Source organism: Leptodactylus fuscus, chromosome 8 (genome assembly GCF_031893055.1).
Source record: "Leptodactylus fuscus isolate aLepFus1 chromosome 8, aLepFus1.hap2, whole genome shotgun sequence".
NCBI lineage: Eukaryota > Metazoa > Chordata > Amphibia > Anura > Leptodactylidae > Leptodactylus > Leptodactylus fuscus.
The window spans coordinates 76471101-76483266 of record NC_134272.1 but is presented as its reverse complement, the minus strand read 5'-3'; the positions used below and the strand labels follow the sequence as shown (position 1 = coordinate 76483266).

The 12166-nt window shown below is 47.3% G+C and overlaps 1 protein-coding gene across 2 annotated transcripts in view; it reads right to left on the bottom strand.

Moving 5' to 3' along the window:
* Positions 1-9386, bottom strand: part of IFIH1 (interferon induced with helicase C domain 1) — a 46083-nt gene extending 36697 nt beyond the window's left edge. For both annotated transcript variants that reach the window (XM_075284244.1, XM_075284245.1), the window contains exons 1-2: positions 8767-9386; positions 2847-3006 (exon numbers count right to left, since the gene is read on the bottom strand). In XM_075284244.1, coding sequence (XP_075140345.1) covers positions 2847-3006; positions 8767-9207 — 601 coding nt within the window. In that variant the 5' untranslated portion in view covers positions 9208-9386. The remainder of the gene's footprint in view (positions 1-2846; positions 3007-8766) is intronic.
* Positions 9387-12166: the final 2780 nt, after the last annotated feature.

Here is a 12166-nt window from a genome sequence, read left to right as displayed (position 1 = left end):
GTTTTTTAGAGGCTCCCTCCACCATGAATTTGCCCAAACTGGGCTGTTTAGAGGCTCCCTCCACCATGAATTGGTCCAAACTGGGGTGGTTAGAGGCTCCCTCCACCATTAATTGGTCCAAACTGGGCTGGTTAGAGGCTCCCTCCACCATTAATTGGTCCAAACTGGGCTGGTTAGAGGCTCCCTCCACCATTAATTGGTCCAAACTGGGCTGGTTAGAGGCTCCCTCCACCATGAATTTGCCCAAACTGGGCTGTTTAGAGGCTCCCTCCACCATGAATTTGCCCAAACTGGGCTGGTTAGAGGCTCCCTCCACCATGAATTGGTCCAAACTGGGGTTTTTAGAGGCTCCCTCCACCATGAATTGGTCCAAACTTGGCTGTTTAGAGGCTCCCTCCACCATTAATTGGTCCAAACTGGGCTGGTTAGAGGCTCCCTCCACCATGAATTGGTCCAAACTGGGTTTTTTAGAGGCTCCCTCCACCATGAATTTGCCCAAACTGGGCTGTTTAGAGGCTCCCTCCACCATGAATTGGTCCAAACTGGGGTGGTTAGAGGCTCCCTCCACCATTAATTGGTCCAAACTGGGCTGGTTAGAGGCTCCCTCCACCATTAATTGGTCCAAACTGGGCTGGTTAGAGGCTCCCTCCACCATGAATTTGCCCAAACTGGGCTGGTTAGAGGCTCCCTCCACCATGAATTGGTCCAAACTGGGGTTTTTAGAGGCTCCCTCCACCATGAATTTGCCCAAACTGGGCTGTTTAGAGGCTCCCTCCACCATGAATTGGTCCAAACTGGGTTTTTTAGAGGCTCCCTCCACCATGAATTGGTCCAAACTGGGCTGGTTAGAGGCTCCCTCCACCATGAATTGGTCCAAACTGGGGTGGTTAGAGGCTCCCTCCACCATTAATTGGTCCAAACTGGGCTGGTTAGAGGCTCCCTCCACCATTAATTGGTCCAAACTGGGCTGGTTAGAGGCTCCCTCCACCATGAATTTGCCCAAACTGGGCTGTTTAGAGGCTCCCTCCACCATGAATTTGCCCAAACTGGGCTGGTTAGAGGCTCCCTCCACCATGAATTGGTCCAAACTGGGGTTTTTAGAGGCTCCCTCCACCATGAATTGGTCCAAACTTGGCTGTTTAGAGGCTCCCTCCACCATTAATTGGTCCAAACTGGGCTGGTTAGAGGCTCCCTCCACCATGAATTGGTCCAAACTGGGTTTTTTAGAGGCTCCCTCCACCATGAATTTGCCCAAACTGGGCTGTTTAGAGGCTCCCTCCACCATGAATTGGTCCAAACTGGGGTGGTTAGAGGCTCCCTCCACCATTAATTGGTCCAAACTGGGCTGGTTAGAGGCTCCCTCCACCATTAATTGGTCCAAACTGGGCTGGTTAGAGGCTCCCTCCACCATGAATTTGCCCAAACTGGGCTGGTTAGAGGCTCCCTCCACCATGAATTGGTCCAAACTGGGTTTTTTAGAGGCTCCCTCCACCATGAATTTGCCCAAACTGGGCTGGTTAGAGTCTCCCTCCACCATGAATTGGTCCAAACTGGGGTTTTTAGAGGCTCCCTCCACCATGAATTTGCCCAAACTCTGCTGGTTAGAGGCTCAATCCACCCTGATTTTCAAAACAAATGTTGGTGCCAACCTCAACTTACTACAAGGGCCAAATTCACTGCTGGTGACAAGCTCTCCTCACTGCAAGTGCCAAATACACATGTTTCAAGGTGTTTTCCTACTGTCAGAGAGGTGGTATTGAGTGTGTAAAGTGTGTAGTTGTTAGGCTGTGATGTTGGGGTAATAGAGGGTCTTTGGTGTGTTAGATGCCCCCAGACATGCTTCCCCTGCTGTCCCAGTGTCATTCCAGAGGTGTTGGCATCATTTCCTGGGGTGTCATAGTGTTCTTGGTGACCCTCCAGACACGGATTTGGGTTTCCCCCTTAACGAGTATCTGTTCCCCATAGACTATAATGGGGTTCGAAACCCGTTCGAACACACGAACATTGAGCGGCTGTTCGAATCGAATTTCGAACCTCGAACATTTTAGTGTTCGCTCATCTCTAGATGAGATGAATTATAACTATGCTGAGGGTTTACTGGTCTCGTGGCAATTCCATGCACTGCGGCTTCCGATCCTACATCTCCTAACTAGAGATGAGCGAGTACTGTTCGGATCAGCCGATCCGAACAGCACGCTCGCATAGAAATGAATGGACGTAGCCGGCACGCGAGGGGTTAAGCGGCCGGCCGCCGTCAAAGCGGAAGTACCAGGTGCATCCATTCATTTCTATGGAGCATGCTGTTTGGATCGGCTGATCCGAACAGTACTCGCTCATCTCTACTCCTAACTCACTCCACACTGTGCATACTAGGCTTGTATTCTGATTGCACTAGGTGGTAAGATGACAAAGTCGCCATCACCTATATATGACTCCTTCCTGTGCCAACTCAAGTTTTGATAAGCAAAAAAAAAAAAAACAGAAATCACCCGGCCCAATCCTGATCCTTCTCTCCTCCGACATCTACCACTGGGGGAGAGTCTGGAGACCCCCTATACATGATCAAGAGTCTGAAAAAGTGACTCAATGGCTGGTCCGAGATAACACTAAAAATAAAAACACTACAAATACGAGGTAACCAGGGCAAAATAGTGGCTCAGTGGCTAACATTGCAGCACTGGAGTCCCAGGTTCGAATCCTGTCAAGGACAAAACACCTGCAAGGAGTTTGTATGTTCTCCCCGTGTTTGTGTGGATTTCCTCCCATATTCCAAAGATATGGAAAAAAAAGTACATTGTGAGCTCTATATGGGGGCTCACAATCTACATAATAAAATACAAGGTTACCTAGAAACTCTTCATATGTTCCTCCTGTAAACTCTTCAATGAGCTTGTTCTTTCCCATTTCATGTAACACCTCCACAAAGAATCGGAACCAATTCTTCTTCTTAGTGATCCTGCTGAGAAGTTCCCTGTTGGCTTCGTGGTTACTTTGCTTTCCGTTAATCTGGAATAAATCACAGTAATGCATATATAATATACAGTACAGACCAAAAGTTAGGACGCACCTTCTCATTCTAAGAGTTTTCTGTATTTTCCTGACTATGACAATTCTAGATTCACACTGAAGGGATCAAAACTATGAAGTAACACATGTGGAATTATAGACTTAACAAAAAAGTGTGAAAAAACACTGACAATCTGTCTTATATTTCGGTACTTCAAAGTAGCCACCTTATGCTTTGATTCCTGCTTTGCACACTCTTGGCATTCTCTTGATGAGCTTCAAAAGGTAGTCACCTGAAATGGTCGTCCAACAGTCTTGAAGGAGTTCCCAGAGATGCTTAGCACTTGTTGGCTCTTTTGCCTTCACTCTGCGGTCCAGCTCACCCCAAACCATCTGGATTGGGTTCAAGTCTGGTGACTGTGGAGGCCAGGTCATCTGGTGTAGCACCCCATCACTCTCCTTCTTGGTCAAATAGCCCTTACACAGCCTGGAGGTGTTTGGGGTCATTGTCCTGTTGAAAAATAAATGATGGTCCAACTAAACACAAACCGGATGGAATAGCATGCCGCTGCAAAATGCTGTGGTAGCCATGCTGGTTCAGTATGCCTTCAATTTTGAATAAATCCCCAACAGTGTCACCAGCTTGGCACCATCACACCTCCTCCTCCATGCTTCACGGTGGGAACCAGGCATGTAGATTCCACCTGGTCACCTTTTCTGCGTCGCATAAAGACACGGTGGTTGAAACCAAAGATCTCAAATTTGGATTCATTAGATTTCCACTGGTCTGATGTCCATTCCTTGAGTTCTTTAGACCAAACAAGTCTCTTCTGCTTGTTGCCTGTCCTTAGCAGAGGTTTTCTAGCAGCTATTTTACCATGAAGGCCTGCTGCTGCACAAAGTCTCCTCTTAACAGTTGTTGTAGAGATGTGTCTGCTCCTAGATCTCTGTGTGGCATTGACCTGCTCTCTAATCTGAGCTTCTGTTAACCTGCGATTTCTGAGGCTGGTGACTCGCATGAACTTATCCTCCGCAGCAGAGGTGACTCTTGGTCTTCCTTTCCTGGGGCGGTCCTTATCCTCCGCAGCAGAGGTGACTCTTGGTCTTCCTTTCTTGGGGCGGTCCTCATGTGAGCCAGTTTCTTTGTAGCGCTTGATGGTTTTTGCAACTGCACTTGGAGACACTTTCAAAGTTTTCCCAATTTTTCGGACTGACTGACTTTCATTCCTTAAAGTAATGATGGCCACTCGTTTTTCTTTACTTAGCTGCTTTTTTCTTGCCATAATACGAATTCTAACAGTCTATTCAGTAGGACTATCAGCTGTGTATCCACCTGACTTCTGCACAACACAACTGATGGTCCCAACCCCATTTATAAGGCAAGAAATCCCACTTATTAAACCTCACAGGGCACACCTGGGAAGTGAAAACCATTTCCGGTGACTACCTCATGAAGCTCATCAAGAGAATGCCAATGTGTGCAAAGCAGGAATCAATGCAAAAGGTGACTACTGTGAAGAACCGAGAATATAAAACAGATTTTCAGTTGTTTCACACTTTTTTGTTAAGTATATAATTCCACATGTGTTACTTCATAGTTTTGATGCCTTCAGTGTGAATCTACAATTGTCATTGTCATGAAAATACAAAAAACTCTTTGAATGAGAAGATGTGTCCAACGTTTGGTCTGTACTGTATACATAATATATACATATAGAATATATACAAATCTAGTGTATACAGAAATAATACATACTTATATGATATATACATAAATAATACATACATATAGAATGTATACATACAAAGGGGGCCTAAGACCGCCATTCACCAAACCCTGATATACTCTATAGACCACTGCAAACAGAACCTGGTGCTAGAATGGAGCAGATTTCAGCTTAATGGCTGTTATCACACGGAAGCAATGCAGAGTAACCTGTGCTACTCATTACTGCAATTAAAAATGACACACAGCTCTGTGGCAAAAAAAAGCACTGTGTGAACGCACCCTCGTGTGTATTGAGAAAAAAAAGCAACAGTGCAGACTGCAGAATCTATTTGGAAACAGCGGCATCTGCTGGTCATCATGATTACTGCAGACTATCATACTGAAAAAAAAACAAAAAAACATAACCCCCATACATACATCCCAACTTTTGAAGAACAGAAAGAGGGCCAAATGTGCAGCGCAAATTTAGTTCTGCCCATTCCCATTCATTTACCATGTGCCCCCACACAGTATAATCCTCCTACAGTCACCTGTGCATTATACAGTCCTATGAAAAAGTTTGGGCACCCCTATTAATCTTAATAATTTTTAGTTCTAAATATTTTGGTATTTGCAACAGCCATTTCAGTTTGATATATCTAATAACTGATGGACACAGTAATATTTCAGGATTGAAATGAGGTTTATTGTATTAATAGAAAATGTGCAATATGCATTAAACCAAAATTTGACCGGTGCAAAAGTATGGGCACCTCAACAGAAAAGTGACATTAATATTTAGTAGATCCTCCTTTTGCAAAGATAACAGCCTCTAGTCGCTTCCTGTAGCTTTTAAAGAGGACCTTTCACCACTTTTGGGCACATGCAGTGTTATATACTGCTGGAAAGCTGACAGTGCGCTGAATTCAGCGCACTGTCGGCTTTCCCGATCTGTGCCCGGTGTAAAGAGCTTACGGTGCCGGTACCGTAGTGCTCTATGGTCAGAAGGGCGTTTCTGACCATTAGCCAAGAACGTCCTTCTGCCTCGCGGCGCCAATCACGCTGTGCTGTGGAGCGGGGAGGAACACCCCCTCCCTCTGCTCACACAGCTCGTCCATAGACGAGCATTATCAGGAGAGGGAGGGGGCGTTCCTCCCCGCTCCACAGCACAGCGCGATAGGCGCCACGAGGCAGAAGGACGTTCCTGGCTAATGGTCAGAAACGCCCTTCTGACCATAGAGCACTACGGTACCGGCACCGTAAGCTCTTTACACCGGGCACGGATCGGGAAAGCCGACAGTGCGCTGAATTCAGCGCACTGTCAGCTTTCCAGCAGTATATAACACTGCATGTGCCCAAAAGTGGTGAAAGGTCCTCTTTAATCAGTTCCTGGATCCTGGATGAAGGTATTTTGGACCATTCCTCTTTACTAAACAATTCAAGTTCAGTTAAGTTTGATGGTCGCCGAGCATGGACAGCCCGCTCTCAAATGATCTGAAAACAAAGATTGTTCAACATAGTTGTTCAGGGGAAGGATACAAAAAGTTGTCTCAGAGACTTAACCTGTCAGTTTCCACTGTGAGGAACATAGTAAGTAAATGGAAGACCACAGGGACAGTTCTTGTCAAGCCCAGAAGTGGCAGGCCAAGAAAAATATCAGAAAGGCAGAGAAGAAGAATGGTGAGGACAGTCAAGGACAATCCACAGACCACCTCCAAAGAGCTGCAGCATCATCTTGCTGCAGATGGTGTCACTGTGCATCGGTCAACAATACAGCACACTTTGCACAAGGAGAAGCTGAATGGGAGAGTGATGAGAAAGAAGCCATTTCTGCAAGCATGCCACAAATAGAGTTGCCTGAGGTATGCAAAAGCACATTTGGACAAGGCAACTTCATCTTGGAAGAAGGTCCTGTGGACTGATGAAACAAAGATTGAGTTGTTTGGTCATACAAAAAGGCGTTATGCATGGCATCCAAAAAAACAGCTTTCCAAGAAAAACACTTGCTACCCACTGTAAAATTTGGTGGAGGTTCCATCATGCTTTGGGGCTGTGTGGCCAATGTCGGCACCGGGAATCTTGTTAAAGTTGATGGTCGCATGGATTCCACTCAGTATCAGCAGATTCTTGAGAATAATGTTCAAGAATCAGTGACGAAGTTGAAGTTACGCCGGGGATGGATATTTCAGCAAGACAATGATCCAAAACACAGCTCCAAATCGACTCAGGCATTCATGCAGAGGAACAATTACAATGTTCTGGAATGGCCATCCCAGTCCCCAAACCTGAATATCATTGAGCATCTGTGGGATGATTTGAAGCGGGCTGTCCATGCTCGGCGACCATTAAACTTAACTGAACTTGAATTGTTTTGTAAGAGGAATGGTCCAAAATACCTTCATCCAGGATCCAGGAACTGATTAAAAGCTACAGGAAGCCACTAGAGGCTGTTATCTTTGCAAAAGGAGGATCTACTAAATATTAATGTCACTTTTCTGTTGAGGTGCCCATATTTTTGCACCGGTCAAATTTTGGTTTAATGCATATTACACATTTTCTGTTAGTACAATAAACCTCATTTCAATCCTGAAATATTACTGTGTCCATCAGTTATTAGATATATCAAACTGAAATGGCTGCTGCAAACACCAAAATATTTATAACTAAAAATTATTAAGATTAATAGGGGTGCCCAAACTTTTTCATAGGGCTGTATGCCCCATGTTATAATGTCCCCTTCCAACTGCCCCATAGTATTAAGTCCCTCTCCTGGTGCCCCAGTATAGACTGGGGGAAACTAGAGGGGACATGAAACTGGGGGCAGCTAGACGGGGACATTAAACATGGAGGTAGTTGGAGGGGGCAATAAATTAATGGCAGCTGGAGTTGGACATGAAACTGGGGGCAGCTAGAGGGGGACATTAAACTCTAGCAGCTGGAGGGTGACATTAGGCTGGGGGCAACTAGAGGCAGACAGGTCCCCCTCCAGCTACTCCCACAGTTTAAAGCCCCCCTCCAGTTGTCCCAAGTTTAATGTCCACCCAGTTTAAGTACCCCCCTTCATCTACCCCCAGTTTCATCTCCCCCTCAATCTCTCCCCCAGTTTTATATCCCCCTCCATCTGCCCCCCAGTTTCATGTCCTTCTCTCCATCTCTGCCCCCAGGATAATGATACTCACACAAACAGTACAACACAAACACACACTCTCCACCCTGCAGTTGATGACTGATCCTTAGGATCAGTCATCAACTGAAGATCTGTGAGGGAATTGCAGCATGTGAATTATACCTGCGGGAACGCTGGTGTTTTCCGTATAGGCATAATAGAAGCAGGAAGTCTGCAGAGGAAACCTCTGCAGACTCTTGTGAAAAACTTTGCGGAAAACAAGCCACAGCGATCTTTTCTGCGGAGATTTTTAGTTGCGGCTCGCTACGTGGGGCCTTAGCCTAAGAGAATAATAGTTCTTCCAACTGGAATAAAGTCCTGGATCAAAACCCCAAAATATAAGGTGCTCTTTTTCCTATAAGGGGGCATTCACACGGAGTAACGCCGGGCGTGTATCACAGCCGTACACGCCGGCGTTACGGCAGACTGCCGAACACTTCCCATTCACTTCAATGGGAGCGCTCGTAAACGCCGCTGTTACGAGCTCTCCCATTGAAGTGAATGGGAAGTGTTTGGCAGTCTGCCGTAACGCCGGCGTGTACGGCTGTGATACACGCCCGGCGTTACTCCGTGTGAATGCCCCCTTAGGGTATGTTCACGCGGTGGAAAATGGATTCCGGGTGTGAACATTCTGTGGCAGCTAGCTGCATGGTATACTGATGCAGTGCACCGGCATCCAGCTACGGATTAGGCCTGAATGAATGGGCCTAATCGGGAGTCTGACGCTGCGGAATCTGCGGTAAGATAGGACACGTCGCTTTTTTTTCCTCTACTAGCTAGCGACTCCCATTGAAATCAATGCCGTTTTTGGCAGCGGATTTTGAGGCGGATTCCGCGTCAAAATCCGCTGCTAATAAACTCTGTTTGAACTAGCCCTTATACTCACAACGTCCAGATCCTCCCTGCTGATGATTCCTTTGCTATGGCACTTTGCCGTCGTATCTCTGGAATCTAGTTTTTGAAGCAGCTGCGGATATAACAGAGTTATCAGCTGCTCACAGTGGTCGTGCTTGACATCTTCCCTGGTGGACGGCAGGTTTTCAGGGCTCAGATACATGGCAGCTTGGGTACATTCTGCGGCCCTAAGAGCACTGACAAACTCTTCAAACCATCCGAGCTTCCTGGGTTCTGATGTGATCTTATCGAGCAGCATTCTGGCTGCCGCCTGGTTCTCGGTGGCGGCTTTAGCACTTAATACTTCTTTGAACTCCTGATCCAGACTGAGCATGTTGTCCAGGACAGGGATCACTTGCATGTGACTGCAGATCCTGGATCTGAATATTGCTACCATGTTGACATGGATTTCCTCGCTGTTGTCTTGCTGCATGGCTGCGTCTTAATAGCTATGAATTGTATAAGATACTGTCAAAGCTTCTGCAGAGTCCTGCTGTGCAGATAGTCCAGTCCAATGCATCTGCGGCAATGTTGCAGCCTCTGTTTCTGATCTCCCACCTCCCGGCTTATATGGAAGAGGAATCTTGATTTTCAGTTTCGTTTCTCTGTTACGTTTCCTCTGAAGTCCTGCCCCCTGTTCTCAGCCAGGGCTGTCACTGACTGCTGACTCACAAGCTGGAAACTAAAAGTGTGTCAGGGAAGCGCAGTTTCTATTCTAATCAACAGATATTATGCAAGTCCTTTGATAGTTTCCAGGGGTTTCCCATGAACATCACCTTATGGCAATTTGTTGACAAGTAAAAGTTAAACATTTTTGCAAATATAAATAATTATACATTTTGCAGAGTTTTAAAAATTTTCTCAGACCATTAGTCTGTTGTCTTGATCGGTCACCAATAAATCCGACCATGAATGCAGGAACTTTTTATGGTCTGAAGCTGGACATTATACAGGTTGATATTAGTGGCGTAACTCCCGCCATAGCAGCAGAGGCAGCTGCCACAGGGCCCGTGTCATTAGGGGCCCGGTCACAGCCGCTACCGCTGCTATCATTATACTCGGGGGTCTTTTCAGACCGGGAGAGGTAAGAAACATAAAAACCACTGTTAATTACCTCTCCACGATCCTGCCAGGCCTCCTTCCTGACGTCTCTGACGTCATATGAACCCAGCCTGTGTCCCGGGTCATGTGACGGCCGACGTCATTGAACAAGGACGGCAGCGGAGGCCGACAGCGTAGGAGCCGGGGGACAGGTAAGAAACAGTAGGTTTTTTATGTTTTTATTCCCCCGGGTCTCCGATTATTATACTCTGGGTCTGAAAAATACTTCAGGTGATCCGTGTCCTAGACAACATGCTCAGTGTTTATGGGTGTCCACAGTGGGACATAATAGTGTGTGCAGGAGCCACTATGGGGGGTAATACTGTGTGCAGGGGCCACTATTGGGGATAATACTGTGTGCAGGAGCCACTATGGGGGGTAATAATGTGTGCAGGGGCCACTATGGGGGATAATACTGTGTGCAGGGGCCACTATTGGGGATAATACTGTGTACAGGGGCTACTATGGGGGATAATACTGTGTGCAGGGGCCACTATGGGGGATAATACTGTGTGCAGGAGCCACTATGGGGGATAATACTGTGTGCACGAACCACTATGGGGCATAATACTGTGTGCACGAGCCACTATGGGGGATAATACTGTGTGCAGGGGCCACTATGGGGGATAATACTGTGTGCAGGGGCCACTATGGGGGATAATACTGTGTGCAGGGGCCACTATGGGGGATAATACTATGTGCAGGGGCCACTATGGGGGATAATACTATGTGCAGGGGCCACTATGGGGGATAATACTGTGTGCAGGGGCCACTATGGGGGATAATTCTGTGTGAAGGGGCCACTATGGGGGATAATTCTGTGTGAAGGGGCCACTATGGGGGATAATACTGTGTGAAGGGGCCACTATGGGGAGGGGGTCGGTCGAGGTCTTCGGCGTCGGTGGGGGGGCATTTCAAAAGTTCGCCACGGGGCCCCGCCATTCCTAGTTACACCACTGGTTGATATCTCCTGATATCCGAGGTTGTCCTGCTGTGGATATTCGGGGTGTCCTATGGTGTACTCTGTGTCTTCAAGAGAAGGAAAAGGGACATGCGGAGGATCACTTGTAAGAATCGCTTGTAAAGGGACGTGCACAGGGCTGTGAGGCTGCGATCAAGGCTCTTTCCATCTTCATAGCTTCCAGTGCCCAAAGACAACTGGATAATTCATTGGTCTCTATTATCTTCTAGTCCAGGACAAACCCTTTAAGGGGATTGTCCAGAAATAAATAAAAGGAATGTGATTTTTATATTCTTTTTTTTACCATATACTGCCTCTCTTTTGTCTATAGGCTGTATGTGGAGTTACAGTCATTCACCATTCAAGTGAATTTAGCTGTCCTGCAATAACAGACTAAGCCCATGGACAAGAGTGGCGCTGTTTATGGGAAAAATAAGACCACTCATTCTAAACCTGGACAATTCTTTCAATGCATGTTGATGGGGCAGATTGATGTAACATGTGCAACTTTTTATTTCATGTATGAGTGGGATATGTAGTAACCAGCCACGATAATAAAACCATTGGTCTAAGGCTATGTTTATATTACTGTGGAGAGAAATGGCTGTACCTGTCTGGGACCTGATTTCACTGATCTCTCATAGACTTCAGTGGCATGAGTCCTTGGAATAAGAATCGTATGCTTGTATGAAGAGGCTGGGCTGGAGCCTGCATGTGCCAAGACGGATTTGCAGTAAATTGTATGGTTCTCAGTGGTAAGAAATACTGCATTATAACCCTGCACAGAAGCTACCAGAGGATCCTACAGTGGCTCCCAAAGGTCCAGCTTCTGGACAACCACATTTGGAGCACAGGCAGCGCCGCACCTCTCATGAGGCGACCTGAAGCGACCGCTTCAGGCGGCCCTATGCCGGGGCCCCGAGGGGGCAGCATTTTTACTGGCCTAAGCCAGTCCAGGACAAGCTGTCCTGGACTGGCTTAGCTTCACCGTCTCAGCAGCCCGGCACGGGAAGCGAGCGGTAGATTGGGGAGGCCCTGTGGACGCAGTGCTGCTTTAACTTACATATTAGCAGCGCTGCCCCAGCGGCCGCCCCTCACGCTTAGCAGGTCCACTCCCTGCCTACTAATGCCGCCCCCTCCTCCCCACACACCGAGTGACGTGGCTACGTAATCAGGCCCGCACCCGACATGTGCCTGCCTCCTACACGGGAGGGGGGGGGGGCGCTCTGAAGACCGGACAGAGGACCGGACCAAGAAGAACAGGGAGCTGCAGGTAAGCGGACACCGGCGGGGGGAAGGGGGTTAATCACTACACAGCAAGGGGTCCAAA